This window comes from Onychostruthus taczanowskii, unplaced genomic scaffold (assembly GCF_017590055.1).
Source record: "Onychostruthus taczanowskii isolate IOZ18803 unplaced genomic scaffold, ASM1759005v1 scaffold99, whole genome shotgun sequence".
NCBI lineage: Eukaryota > Metazoa > Chordata > Aves > Passeriformes > Passeridae > Onychostruthus > Onychostruthus taczanowskii.
The window spans coordinates 504157-519164 of record NW_024507990.1 but is presented as its reverse complement, the minus strand read 5'-3'; the positions used below and the strand labels follow the sequence as shown (position 1 = coordinate 519164).

Sequence of the window (15008 nt, the reverse complement as noted above, 5' to 3'; positions counted from 1 at the left end):
CTCTTTTTTCCCTAGGTGTTCACCTCCCATGGGCCTACTGTGATCATGCCAACCTGGTTCTGCTCTCGAGAATGGTTTTTTCATGTGGGAAGATTTGATGAGGGTGGAAAGGTGAGTGCTGCAGGTGATCTGTAGTCCAGGAGCCATCCCTTTGTTTAACAGCCTCTCCCTGTTATTCAGGAGCAATAGGGAAGGGATGGAGATGAAAACTGAGCTCTAAAAGACCTGGGTCATACAATTTTTTTAAAAACCAGTCTCCAACCAGCTGAAGTTGTTTGGGAATAACCCTGGTGATGGAAGGACCTACCTGAGGTTGGCATTGGAACACATCTATTGGATGTGCCAGCAAACCTGGAAAAAAATTAAAGGTTTCAGACACCAAAGCTCCTCTTTGATCCCTGGAATAGATGCTAAAAGCAGGTGAGCCCTTAGTTTTGTTATGAGCTGGGTGAGGTGGGTTGCTGAAAGAAGTTGGGAGGGAAAAAAGGTGCAGAATGGCAGAGGGACAAAAGCACCTTCATCTAAGGGGGCAGATTTATATCCCTGAGAGGAAAAAAGAAGGGCCATGAAACTATTACCACAAAAGCTCATTTATCCACCTGTCCTCTTGTCAATCTTAGCTCTTGTGCTTGTCCTTGGAAGATTTTAATGAGCTTCTCCTCAAGGATCAGAGCTGAGAGGTTACAAATTCAACACCTGTGGTCTCAGAAGTGTTTTTCCCCTGCCAGTTAGGTGTTCTTTGTCTTTATGAATTTCCTGTATGAGTTCAGTTTGATTGCTTTAAGCTCATCAGTGTGTTTATGGAATAAAATCCTTGGGTGCCTGTTAGCAGTATTTATTGTGGTAGTTGAAATATGTTGGCAAATAGATCTAATTCAAACACATTTGGATCCATTTTGTGTGGTTTGGTTCTGAGAGATTTTGCTTCCAGTGGTTTTGGTGAGATTTTAGGGCTAAAATGGGTGGCTCTGATTTTTTTTTTCCCCAAAGCTTTCATTTATTAGCACTCTAAAACAAATCTGCTAAGGCTATTTCCTATTTAATTATTTAAACTACAACAGATGATGATGATGATTATTATTTTTATAGCTTTTAAATGAAGCCCTTCAGTGCCATGCAGTGTGTGTATATATATACATGTGTGTGTATGTATGAGGATATACAAATATTATTCTTTGGGCTGCCAAAAAATTATAATTATAAGGAGACAGCAGAGAGCGAACTGAATTGTTTAGAGCAGTGAAAAGATTTGCCCTTAATTACATGATGGGTGAGTGGAAGAGCTGGGAATGCTGCCTGGCTCCCAATACAATCTACATTTACTGACCCAGGCTCTTTATTTCTTCTTTATTATTATTTCTTATCATTGTATTTTCACTCTCTGAAGGATGTTTGACTTCTTGAGTGTTGTTAGTAAGCTCCAGAAAGCAAGCAAGCAAGTTAAAGCATCAGCAACAATAGAACAGCAAGCCTAATGATAAAGTTCAAGAGGTTAAGTTAAATAGACTATTGTTCTGTGCTTTTTGCTTTTCATTTTGGCTTTTTTTTTTCCCTCCTTGTTTTGTTTTTATGAGTAGGGTTTTTTCTGTTTTGCTGTCTCTGTGTAATTGTGTAGGAACTATGCCACTGGTTATTCAGCTGTAGTACACTGACAATCTTAATCCTGATGATTTTTCAGCCACAATGCATGATATGTCCTTCTGGTTTGGAGAATTACAAGTGATAAGTTGAACTTATTGTTTGTCCCTATTGTGAGGTGTCCAACATGTCCAAGCTCAGGCTCTGGCTGGTGCAGAGACCTTCAGAAAAATAGCCCAAGAGCAGGACAGATCTGAGCAAAGCAGTGAAGTCAAACCTTTGTCTGCTGAGGGTTTAGAGGACACAAAATCAAGCCTTAAATCTTGAGCATTTAGTGTTACAAAGTATTTAGCATTGCTCTAACTCGTTCATTTTCATTTGAAAAGAAACCCTTTAAAACAAGGGAAGTTTTACCTTCGTGTGTCAGCAGAGCTGAGAATACTCTGAAGGGTCTCATCCCTGTAGGTTCTGAGCTGAGCCAGGATCTGCATTAATCTGATCACTTCCATCTCCATTCTTGAGTTAATGTTTATTCATGAGACTTGCCAGTGTCACATTGCTGGAAGTAAACACAGAACAGGCCAGCAAATCTCATGTCTTGGCCTTCTCCATTTGCTGAGCTGTTTCTTGCCAAAAAGCTGCATTTCTCATTTGAAATGAAATCCAAACACCTGTTCTTCGTATTTCAGTGCTTAGGAAAGAATGGAGGGTAATTCTTTCATGGGAGAAATTGTGATTTGATGTTGATGGTAACAGAGTGGGTGGAGTGATCAAATACAAATAGATGTGCTATGGTGTAATCATTTTTTTATTCCAGGTAGATATGTGTCTCTCTCCAGTCATTCAGGCTTTAGGTGAAACAGGTTTTTTCCATCATTTTTTAAATGAAGTTCTTTCTGATCAAGATCTGCAGTTGTTGGAAGTGTATTCCTTTTAGGTCCAAACAAAATAATATATTCATAAATGGTCTCAAAGAACCTAACAGGTTTGTTTTATATATTAGTTAACTAAAATGGTTAAATAATAAAAGAGATTTTATTTATGCAATCTCTGATAAATTATAATTAAAGCAGGAATACTGAAAAATTTTAACAAGCTCTGATGGTGTTCATAATACAGTGGAAATGGTCACAAGCCTGTAAGGTGACATTTCAAATAGTATCCCTGCTGGAAGAAGAGTCCCACGATGAACCATATTTGTGGCTTTCTTTTTTGAGGAAACTAAAAGAAAATAATCTTTTAAGCAATTTTCTATAAAGACTGCAGTACATCCCTATGGAAAAAAGTAGCAGCACTTCCCAAACCCTCCAGAACTCCCATGTGACACTTGGTGTGTGACATTACCACGGGTGGCTTTGCTGCTGGAGTTTTTGGTGTCTCCTAATAAGTAGCACCATTGTTAAAAAGTTATAACCGTGTCCAAAAGCATCACAAAAAAATTGTGCTGAGGAGAAAAATGCCCGTGTTCTGGCCTAATGTGAAAAGCAGATTTTGAAGCTGTGTCATCTGTTAGGGTGGGGAGCTCCCCAGTCGTGTGCAGTGGGAGATGGGGTGCCTGTTATTAGGGAAGAAAAGTTATTTTTTCACGTGTCTGACAGAAATGCTGAGTACCAGGAGAGCTGTACAAATGAGCATTGCTACCCTGCAGGCTCCACTGCATGCAAGGGTGGAAAATTGCAGTCTTGGCTCTCTCCAGGCAGAATTCCTCTCCACATCACAACTGTTACGTGCCAAACTTGTCTCTTTCTCTAGAATCTTACCGCAACTGGGTTCCAAATTTCCTGTCACCCCTGTGTTTATCCTTCCTTTCTAAGTGTATGAAAACTGAAAATGGAGTGACAGCCTTAAAGTTCTGAGCTAATCTCAAAGTGTAAACAGGGGGAAATTATTCTTAATGAGCCCCAGATGGAATCGTGCATTGTAAAGCACCAGCCTTTTTGAATGCAAGCTGTGCCTCTGAACAAAGTGTCTGGAGCTCAGTTTCATTCTAGTTTGGTGATAAAAGGTCACAAAAAACACGAACTGAGGAGGTGTCAAAATATCCTTTTGAGCACAGGAGACTGTAGGCCATGTGGAAAGCTCTGAGGTAAATGTGGCTGTTAGGCACTCACTGATGCAATTTTCCATGTTTGCCTGCCAGAGCACACAAATCTCGTTCCATTCAGAAAGGCAAGTGGTTACAATAATGCCTCAGAGGTAAAAGGCCAAGGAGGAATTTGGTTTTTTGGAACGTGAACTAAAATACTGACAGTCTGTCAAATAACCTATCAGGATGCTGTGGGGAAAACTGGGATAAAGTACAGGCACTGCTGGGGGTTTTTTGTTTGCTTTTGGCTTTATATAGTTAAGGCTGAACAGAGATCAATATTTGATGTAAAAAGCAGAGAAAAAGTGGTGGAGCCTGTGATTAATTCCACTTTATAAGCTATTTGAAAATTCACCCCATACCCTGTGTCTAATTGTATTTTCTGCTGGTCTGTTATTAAATATCATTTACAATTTACCACCTCCCTTCCACTTGACTTCCCCATCATCTTTGTTTAACTGCTTTTCTCTGTGCCAAGACATTTGGATGAAAGCAACCTTTTGGAGTTTCCTTTAACCTGTTATTTCCTAAACAATAAAATAAATCCTAATGGGCTCTGGGTCCTGTAATCAAGGCAAAATGATGGAAAGGCATGATTTGGATGAGAGCCAAGAAATGAAGTGACAGATCTGCAGAAAGGGAGACTTAAGAATATCCTGGATAATCCTGTAGAAAAGCTATTAATAGCTATTTAATTCTTTCCATTCACCAATTTTAGGCTCCTCTGAGGAAGTAAAGCAATTTTTTCTGTCCAGCAGTTACCCTGATGGTGCTGACTGTTCTACAAAATGTTGCAGCCCAGTTTTCCTTGATGCCCCTGACCCAAAGGGAGGCCAAGCTTTTCCAAACCTGAAGGTTTTTCCCCCTGTGGATTGATGTACTTCTCCTGTCTTATTTGTCATTGCTGTTTCTTATAAGTGCATGTATTCATGAAATACTGGTAGATCTCCCATTTTCACCAGTCAGACTTCTCTGCACAGGCTAAATCTCTGCTGGTTGTGCTCACAAGGATCTGCCACCTCTGCCAGAGTGCCTGTGAGCTGGGACAGGGAGGGTCAGGTGGGGCTGAGACAAGGCTGAGTGGGGATGGGTGAGGAAGTTGGGACAGATTTATTCTGGTTTAGCAGTAAAAGGCAGCTTTTATATTTGTATATTATACATATACACAGGGCCTCTACAGCCCCGTGGTGGTTTCTGTCCAAATGAGCAAATGAAAGGGCTGCTCTCAGCCTGAAGTGCTGCTGTTGGTCATCCCAGCATGGCCTCAGCAGGTGTTCATGGTTACAGCATCACTTGCATTAAAACTCCTCCAAAAATTGCTGATGGTCCCTCTGGGAATGTAATAAACCCCTCAGGAAAACCTCCAGGCTTTGCCCTGGAAAGATCCCTGCTGATGCTCCTCATCCTTACTGATGGTGGAGGTGCAAGAGTTGTAGCCAGAATTGCTTGTTGGGGGATGCTGGAACCTCTTTGGAAAATGTTGGGGTGGCTGCACTTGGAGCACAGTTTGCTGCCAGGAGTGAGAACAGTGAGCAATAGAAGATGGCAAGAGAAGGATCATAGATAATTTAGTTAATCCCTGAACAAGGAGTTACTTTAACTCAAATTAGGGTTCTGCTTGACACCCCATGGTCTATAAAAAATCAGTCCCCTCACCTGTACAACCATCAGCACAGCAAGCAGTACCTGCCCAAAATACTGGGTCAGCAGAAACCCTTCCCCTGTTCAGTGGGAATGTGAAAAAGTGAGCTATGATTTTGCATTGGGCTGCTTAGAGCAGAGCAGGGGCAGTAATTTTCTCTGGGAGCTGTAATTAGTTTATGCCCTTTTGCAGCAGAGGATGTGCGGTTGGTTTTGCCTATAATATGGAAAATTCTGCATGTAGTCCCAGTAACATGTAAACTGTGCAATTTAATTGTATTTATTGTTGCTGAAAGCTATTGATGTGGTAGCCTCTTGCTGAAATGCTGGGTTAGTAATTGATGCTTTTAGCTATAGATATTCATTTTCAAAAAATACATTAAAATATCCCTTTAGTGGTTAAACAGCTTTGTCTTTCAGAGTTGTGCTGTTTCACAAAGATTCCTGGTGTTTAAAATGCCATCTGGATCCAATAATAGATCTCAGCTGGGAAGGAGCTCTTGTGTTGCAGCAAACTTACACGCTCAAGAGCCGTAGGAAGTCCCATCCCTGCAGGATCCATAACACAGGCAACATCTTTCCTCTGAAAAATGCGTGGCACTGCTGCTCCTTTGTAATGTGAGAGGCCACTGCTGAGCAGTGCAAGGCACCTGCTCCTTCCTAGGCCTGAGTGCACTTTATTCCAGAGAATTTCTGCCAGATAAAGGAAAGCAAAAGAGCCCTTGGAACCAAAGAGTGTTTTTTGAAAGATCCTTTTACTTCTGCAGTAACTCTTCTTAAATATACATATTAACAGTTGTCTTGAATAATGGAAATGCTTATCCAACAGAGAAGGAATTGCTGAGATGGATGTGACATAATCAGAGGTCTGAATCCAAATGTGGCTCCTGCAGCAAGCTGATATCTGCTGCACTTGTGCCCTGAGACGTGGTCTAGTGTGTGATGGCAAAAGAGAAAAAGGTTTGAACTTTTCTGCTGGCTCATATTTCCCTTAAAGTCCACAATAAGGAAAATGTAGAAAGGGCTACAAGATAAATGGAAAGAAATTGATTTTGTCTTTTTCCTGTATTCTTAGTGACTGTGATTGCTCCTGCCACTCCAGCTTCTCCCAGATTTCTTTTGTGGCTTTCAAAGTAGATTCACATAAATTGTATGAAGTTGCCTTATAGTTTTCTTCTGCATTGCAGCTCTTAAACCAGAAGTCAGACAAATGTCTACAAAGACAACCAATGTCTGCAGATGAGCTGCCCTCAGTGAGCAGAATCCATTCAGTTCAGAATGTGGGAGCATGGATCAGAGTGAGGCAGGAGCTGCAGAGCCCAGAGCTCGACTGGATTCTGATTTCTCCCAAGGTGCTCATGTTCAGCTGAGTGGTCTGGAGTTGTTTTCCAGGGTTCAGGGAGTTTTTTGTCTCATTTCTCTTCCACTCCCACACCCCTCTGGCTACTCAGCCTGGTGGGGATGAGAAATACTCACTGAACTGTATTGCTCTCATAACTAGAGGGCCAGCCCAGCACTGTAATTAGAGAATCTCATTTTGTTAATTATGGAAGAAACTCAGAGGCTGTAGTAATAGGGAAAATTTTCAATTTTTTTTTTTTTTTTTTTTACTTGTACTCTTATTATTTTTCTGTGTTGAAATAGAATGGTTAAGATTGAGGTTGGGGTTTATGACCTGGTTATTCATATGTGTCATACTGTCTACAGAAACAAATGTCTTTCAATCTCTCCACCTTCTTTTCCTTTAAAATTTTGTCATTTTAGCTTTCAGCTTTTTGTTGTTGCGACGCTTAAATGTTTTCTTTGACCCATCTGGTTTTATAAAAGGGAGCTTTTTAGTCTGGTAAAAACCATGTCTCCTTTTAAACACTGTATTGCAGGGAAGAAATATCTGTATTTAAAGATGAAAGAATGAAATGTTCTAGTATTTCAAGAAGCTGTAGCTTTGCAAAATATAAATAAACACTACTTTTTTTACCTTCTGTGGAGGACTTTAAAGGTGGGTTTATGCTTTCCTATGCCACAAAATGGAATTGAGTGCTATGAGCCATATAATTGCCCTTCTGACACGGCATCACTTGCATGAAGATTCTCTGATTTTTAAGTGGAAAATGTTGAAATGATTGTGAAATCCCTTATTTTTCCTAGAGCCTGCTAGATCCACAACTGCAGGAACTTTTATCCTGTGGTGTTTTCAGCAGCAGTGGGTGCAATCCTATAAGGATGAATGTACCATGGAAGGAAGTCTCAAGAAAAATAAAAAATTATTTTCAGATGTTGCTTCATTCTGAGGTTGCCTTTATTGCAGTTTTTATTGAAGTCTGTCATTATGGGGCCTGAGTCACCTTTCCTAACTAGAGACCAGCATTTGTATGACAGCCAGAGAAAGAAGGAGAATTCCAGTAAAATGACAAAGAAAAAACCCTTCTTAAGTCACTGATCCTTTGCAGTACAAATTATTTGCTTACATGGAACTTCAGGCTGCACAAACTGTTTAGCAGCTGGCTTTCTCTTTCTTTTGGATTCACCTGCACCAAGCTTGAGATCCCTGTCAAAATGAGATGATGTTAATTTTTCCTCCTCTGTCCTTGCACTTCATTTATAAATAGTACTGCTCATTCAGCAGCTTTAGCTCATTGGGACACACACAAATAATAGTACAGAATCAGAGATGGGCTTGGGCTGGAACTTAAAGATCTTCTTGTTTCACCTCCAGAACACTTTCAGGTTGCTCCAAGCCCCATCCAGCCAGGCCTTGGGGAGTCCACACCCTCCCTGGGCAGCAGCAAAGTTGCATTTATATATATTTATATAATATATAAATATTATATATTTATATATAATAATACATTTATTATTATATATAATATATATTGCACATCTATTATGCAATATAATAATTACATTTATTATGTAAATATGTATAATATTTACATTATTATGAGTAACAATTCTGTTGAACCATATTCATTTGGCAGAGAAATTAAAAATCTTCAGATGTACTGATCTTCAGCATCTGATCTAATCACTGTTTTCTGTTGCAGGGTGTCCCAGAGGATTTGTTGTTTTTTTATGAACATCTCCAGAAGGGTGGTGGAGTGTTTCGAGTGAACCATTGCCTCCTGCTCTACCGGTACCACCCCCAGGCTGCCACTCACTCTGTGCTAGAGTAAGCTGTGCTTTCCAGGAGAATTTAAACTTGGTTTTGTCTTGGATCATTGGCAGCAAAGATGGTGAAACTGCATTGGGGGTTTTTTATTAGGATTTTTAATATGTAAAAATGTCATTCCCATGGTTTTTGACGTATGCACCGTAAGGTAAAAAAAAAAGTGGAAATGTTATGGCTTAATTTCAAAATCAGCTGCCTCAATATTTAAAAAGTAAACAGAAACTTGTAATACCAACAAAAACCATCTTTCGAAAAACAAAAAAAAGAACCAGACCAAACCCAAACCTTTAATCTAATAATGTGCTGCCTTTACATATATTATTTTCTTATTTTAAAGGGTCTAAACCACCTAAATCAGATAATGAGGTTTGAAAAATCCCTGGGGATGTTTAGGAGTAATTATCTCAGGTGCTTCCTTGTAAGCTGCTTTTGTTGCCTGCTGCCTTTGGTGGGCTGCTCAGCCCCTAAAGGAGGTGTTAAATTGCTGATTCCTCCACATGCTGCAAGCTGAGCCAAAGCTGTTCCCTTCTCTTATGCATTGACATCAATAAAAAGTTACATGGGTTGTACTGTCCTTTAGGAATGCCAGAATCACAGTGGTAATTAAGTAAACTGTTTCCTTACTGATTAATGATATAAGTACACTTTTCAGCCAATCCTGTTTTTATGGCTTTGTAGAACTGACCAGTACAAATGAACATTTCTGTGTACATTTTTGTTGTCCATCTCTGTATTGCTGTACAGAGTGTAAAACAAATAACCATGAGCACACTCATGGTTAATGTCACTACAGATCTTTATAAATCTGAATATCTATATAAAATCATTTAACTATGAAAAGGTCATTCAAGCAAATAGTACATATGATTTTGATTTTGCAAACAAGCATGAGATAAATTATTTTCCTTTTTACACATGTTGAAATGTCTAAATTTCTATTTTTTTCCTCTTTTACTGTGTGATCCTTTTGGCAGTTAGTGACCAACTTTTCAGCCACGCATTATGGGACGCTAAAAACTCTTGGAAGCACTTTTGCTTCTATCTGTGGGAAAGCATCTAATTCTTGGAAATTAATTTGTTTTGAATTTACTGCAAGCTGTTGCTTATTCAGATCTCCAAGGCTGTGTGGCACAAGCACCCTGAGTTACAGCATCCTGGGGGAATGTGGAAATGCTGTGAGCTCTTTCAGATGTGCAGGGTGCCTGTCCAAATTGGCGCCTTTCTTGTCTCGTTCTAAGAAATCAGGAGAGCTGCTCTTCCTCTTGGCTTCCTGCTGGTACTACTGGGGATGATATCTGGTGTGGCTTTCCAAACATGAGGTTGTGCAAGAGCTCTTTCTCCTGGCTCAGTCCTTGTTTGCTGCCCGAGTTCTGAAGGGTTGGGTGTTTGTGTCTGGAGACTGAAGTGCACATTGAGCAAAAAGAGATTAATGGACTCATCACGATGGTTTAAGGTTATGATTTAAATTTGGTCTTGCCTAATTTGCCTCTTGGTCATTCTACCTTGTTTAATGCATGCTCTGGCTTTTCTAGAAGCCTTTTTCTTTATATTGTGGGTTTTGTTGAGCAGTTTTCTGTGGTGTTTTGCTTTTTGCCATTGGCCCAGGTCATCTTTACGTTTTGAGTTAGCCTAGACTTGAATTTGGAAGTAGTAACTCACCAGCCAAATTAATATCTTGTCTGAGATCAAAATGATGCTGGTAGGAAAGTTGATTTTTTTTTTCTGGTTTTGCCTGGTTTCAGTCTTAAAAACCATAGCAGGACATTTTTATCCAAAGGTGCATCATTCATTCTTTCCAGCAAAGACAACAGTCACTCGCAGCCTGTGATGGTTTCAGTTTATGTGGGTGTCTTTCAGGGGGAAAGAAGCCTCACTGCATTTTCAGACTTCCTAAAATGTGTGTAAAACTGCTTGGCAAGTGACATTTGGTTCTTTTATTTTTTTAGTTAGTACGTATAATTGTAAACACTCGTGTGCTTTAGGTCATTTCCTATGATTAGTATCCTTCTGGAACACATATCTGCAGTTGAGAATATCTGTGAAGCAGGAAACTAAATCTTATTTGCATTCTCCCTTACCCTGGAGGCATCAGTCTGCTTTATTAAATGGTTTTGGGTGTGTGACAGAATCTGCATGAAGCTCAGTGTCTGTATTTAGATTTCATTAGGTGCATGCAGAAATATGAATGTTCTCATTGTCATTTCATCCAAAGTCTGTGATGGATACCTGCTGGATTTTGAGAAACTTCTCTTCAGCTAGGAATTCACAACACAAAATCCCACTTTTCATATCTCCTGGATCTAAATCACTTTATTTGGTGTTGTACCCTAGGGCTGTGTGTACTCAGTGCTGCACAGCCACATTAAATTGATGTGAGACCATAGCAGAGCTGGCTTTAGAGTGAGGAATACTGGAGTAAGAAAGTCTAATGTATAATAAAAACATGCTAAAATTCATAGATTTTTATCTTGCCAAAGGGGAGAGAAAGGAACTGTATATACGACAATACCTTACTGCGAGATGAAAGTGAGCTTGGAGTGAGGTGAGCAATAAAAAATTGCACTTGTCTTTAGGTAGTGCTGCTCATGAAGACAGGTGGTTGGGGCATGCAGCTAATCCTTGGAGCAGTTTGCAAGTTTTGAATCAAGACAAATTTAATACATGTGGAAAAGAAGGTTTGTACCTTCTGTCTAAGATCTGAGCAGTTCCCTCTTACACAGAAAAGGTGAAGTGCACCTTCAGTAATTTCAGAACCCCTGTGCTCAGAACGAGTGTGATACTGCTCTGCAGAAATAAGCAGAATTACATAATCTATTGAAAACATCTGCTTTCAGGCACTGGAAGCTTCCAGTGTCATCTGAGCAAAGAGGAACAGGCATTGGTGTGAAACACACATTTGGCTGTTCCAGAGGTGCTCTGAGGCCAGGTCTTGGATCTGTGGTGAGCACAGGAATGCCTCCTTCATTTCCTGCACAAACACACACGGCCAAAAATAGGCAGGACAGAGGAATAACATACTCCTGTAGAGCTGAAATTAAGATGAGGTCAACTGCATTTTTATCTTCTATGCTTGCATTTGGCACTTCAATTAAACATGGAAACTAATGACCTCATTAGATTCTTGAAAAGTAAATGCCATTAACATTGATAGTCTCTGTCTCTCTTAATAAGCCTTTCATGAAAAATAGGCCACAATGCAAACCATGCCTCAGCTAATGACCCGTGACCTGAAGATGAACTCAGACATTAATAGAACCTATTAACAGTGTAAATGTAATAACTCAGTGGGACGATATAGTCCAGCAATTAATAAGTTCACATGAAGTTCAACAGAACAACAACGGCAAAAAAACCAGTTTATTCACCAGTATGGCCAAGGTTCAAACAGGATTTATTTCTGAATTTCCTGTGGATGGTAAGGGCCTTGAATTCTGCATGCAGCACTGGCTGTAAGGGATCTGCTCTTTCAGCTCTCACTGTGATTGTGAAGTTCTCTGCTCCTGCAGCTCTGGTTTATCGATCAGGTGAGGCTCACCTCTCATCCAGAACTCTCTTACCCTGCCATCAATAAAAAGGCCCTGGAAGAGGATGCTCACTTGGGCAGCTCCTCTTCCTGCCTGGTGTTACCTGAGCCCTGTGCAGGGCCAGCACAGGGAGAAAAGGTCAGATTTATGGATCTATAGTATTTCTGTGGATGGCAATCCATGCCTAAAATTCCAGTACTGTTCAGGATATTGGGCTTGTATTTCTGCATTGCTCAAGTGCTTGTACATCTGTCTTTGCTCTGTGGATTCACTTATGTGGCCTCGCTGGGGGAAGGAGGGGAAAGGCAGTGCAACAATATGGCGAGGTTTGACTGAGCTCAGACATTAAATCATGTTGCTTTTATTGTCACATTATCTTTCATTTCAAAATAGGAGTAGAGCAGATGTTTCTTGACTCCTGTATTCAGTCACTAGGTCACCACACATTTTTAACAGAGCTCCATTGTTGCATTACTTGGGTGGATGGTCTGGTAATAACTACTTGGGGCTGAGGAACACACGGTGTAGTCATTCTCACCCTCTGCATGAATACCCTCGTTTCACTCCTGCAGAATTTTGGCTCCTCTTCTTCCTCCCAGGCTCCATAACTGATGAGCATTGAGGGGCCACGGCAAGTCAGATCTTAGGAAAATTATTTAAGCCTCAAGAATGACATTTCAAGTGGAAATACTCCTAACGCAAAGTTGTGACAACAAAATGAAAGGAATGGGGGAAATAACGTATTTCAAGGTTTGGGGTCAAGAAAGAGCTTTAGGGTACGGGAACAAATTTGTACAGTGAGAAGGATTTTGTCCCACCTTGTGGCTGAGGACAATCTTGTGAACTGAATGCAGGCTTGGACATGGTACTAAAGCTGCTGCAAATTGCTTACTCTAATCTTTTGTGAGATGGGTAGGAAAAGCTGTCTTGATTTGGAGTGAGGCAGAGTAATAATACCTCCTAGGTTTTGCTGGTGGCTGTGAATATGTAATAATGCATAATCTGAAAATGGCTGTGAGAATCTTCTCTGAGTAGTGGTTTGTACAACTTCTGGATCGTTTCAGGCATTTTCTTTAATTACCCTTTGCACGTTGCTGCAGCTCCTGTCTGCTGCACCTGCACTGGCTGGTGAAGGATGGGAAAATGGCATTCCCTTATCCCTCGAGGCAGGAATCCCAGTTATCTGTTCTGGAAACATCAAAAAAAAAAAAAAAGTGGCAACTTAGGTGAACCGGAAAGCTGAAGGGAATAACCGAAACTCTCCTTTGACACCTGTGAGCTCCCTTTGCCTCAGCGTGTGGGATTGTTTGTGCACACTGAGTTCTCACAAGGATGAGTGAGTGTCACTCTAAAGCTCACTCCCAAATTCTCCCCTCACTCTTTGTTTATCTGCTACCTCAGCTTAAAAGTATTTCAGGGTTAACTCAAGACTTTAAAGTGATGGAACTTAATTTTTTCATTGAAAACACACAATATGGAGGTGTGAGCTTCAAATGCTTTTCTGTGGGCATTGTCATAAGAATGCCTCGTAGTGATGCAAGCAAAACATCCCAACTGCTGGGTAGATTGGCTTTGTTTTTACAACCCACAGTACTTATTTAAGAAAGTTTTTAAGTGTTGTTAAATGAAGCTGTCTGACAGTATTCTTGTGGTTGAACAACAACCATTTGGAGTATAATACCTTTCATACCCTTTTATTTCAGAGTGCAGTTCTCTTACAAGCTTTCCCCGCTTGCTTTTCCAGGATAACATTGATAGGTGAGATGAGTCAGTAAATCTGCTTCAGTCTGAAATCTTCAGGGGTGATTAACACCACTGAGATTTGGTCTGATTGAGTTTTACCTCAGTAGGGCACTGAGGCTCTCATGGCCTCGACAGCAACCACAAACTGCCTGGAAGAACCAATACTGCTGTGCTGGGACATCTCCACAAAAACAAAAACATCTTTTATGAGCCTGGAGGTAGATTGCAGGGTTTGCACTGCACCTAGAAATTAGTTACAATCTCTTTTCATGCCTTGTAAGGCTGCCTGGTTTTTTACTTTAGTTTCCTTAATGTTGTAAACTCAAGTGGAAAAGAAACTTGCCAGTGCCACTCAAGCCAACAGAACAGACTCTGAAGTTCCTTTGGAATGTAATATGGTGTTACCCTTCTGAAGTCACATTTCAAAGGAAAATCACTTTTAAAAGCTTTCTATTTATGTGCAAAGCAATAATCTTCCTTTTTAAAAGCGCTCAGAAGCTCTAAAATGTCCAGTAAAGTGATCCTGGAAAAATACTTGACCTTCATATTTTGTTCCCTAAACTTTCCTTCTGGGACTGCAGCACGCTGTCATGAGCATGGAAAAAGGCAAGTGTCCAAGGATGCCAGCAGCAGTTAAAGCTTTGCAGCAGGAATTCATCTTGTGGTTGCATTAGAAGAGATTTTTGATCAAATCCAAAATTTTCTTTTTCCCCATTAGTCGAAGTGCTGGTGCAGAGCCATCACCCTTGGAGCTGTGAGGAAATTTTATTTGTGCATGAGGTATTTTCCAAGTTATCAGAGCAGGATCAGTGATGAAGTGCTGAGCAGGATCTGGCTGTGCTGAAGTGAAGTGGGGTCACTGGGTCCTGTGAGGGTTGTGTGGTCTTCAGAACATAACTGGGGCTGTGAAGGAATGATGCAAATAAGAAAATGGAAAAACTCCACTTGAAGATTGCCTTAAATAAGGAGACACCACTAGGGGTTCATCAGAATTCCTGGGAAAGAAAGTTACAGCTCAAGGTGCCATGTTCAAGAGATGTATGTTATGAAGTTTCATTTGTCAAATTGAGGAAATCAATTTATTCTCTCTAGAAAACTGTGTAATAAGTCTGAGGTGGGTTTCTAGTTAATGAATATTTAATGAATGCTGGAAATAAAGCAGATGTTTTTAACAGGAGGCAGTTTTCTTTAATCCATGATAAATGTTGTAGTCTTAAATATTACATTGTAGTGCAGAACACACACACACAAACATTAAAAAGAGCTA

The 15008-nt window shown here is 40.3% G+C and overlaps 1 protein-coding gene across 7 annotated transcripts in view; it reads left to right on the top strand.

Moving 5' to 3' along the window:
- B3GNTL1 (UDP-GlcNAc:betaGal beta-1,3-N-acetylglucosaminyltransferase like 1) overlaps positions 1 to 15008 on the top strand; it is a 105494-nt gene that overhangs the window by 72680 nt on the left and 17806 nt on the right. For all 7 annotated transcript variants that reach the window (XM_041427312.1, XM_041427311.1, XM_041427310.1 and 4 more), the window contains 2 exons: positions 16 to 111; positions 8350 to 8474. In XM_041427312.1, the coding sequence (XP_041283246.1) occupies positions 16 to 111; positions 8350 to 8474 (221 nt within the window). The remainder of the gene's footprint in view (positions 1 to 15; positions 112 to 8349; positions 8475 to 15008) is intronic.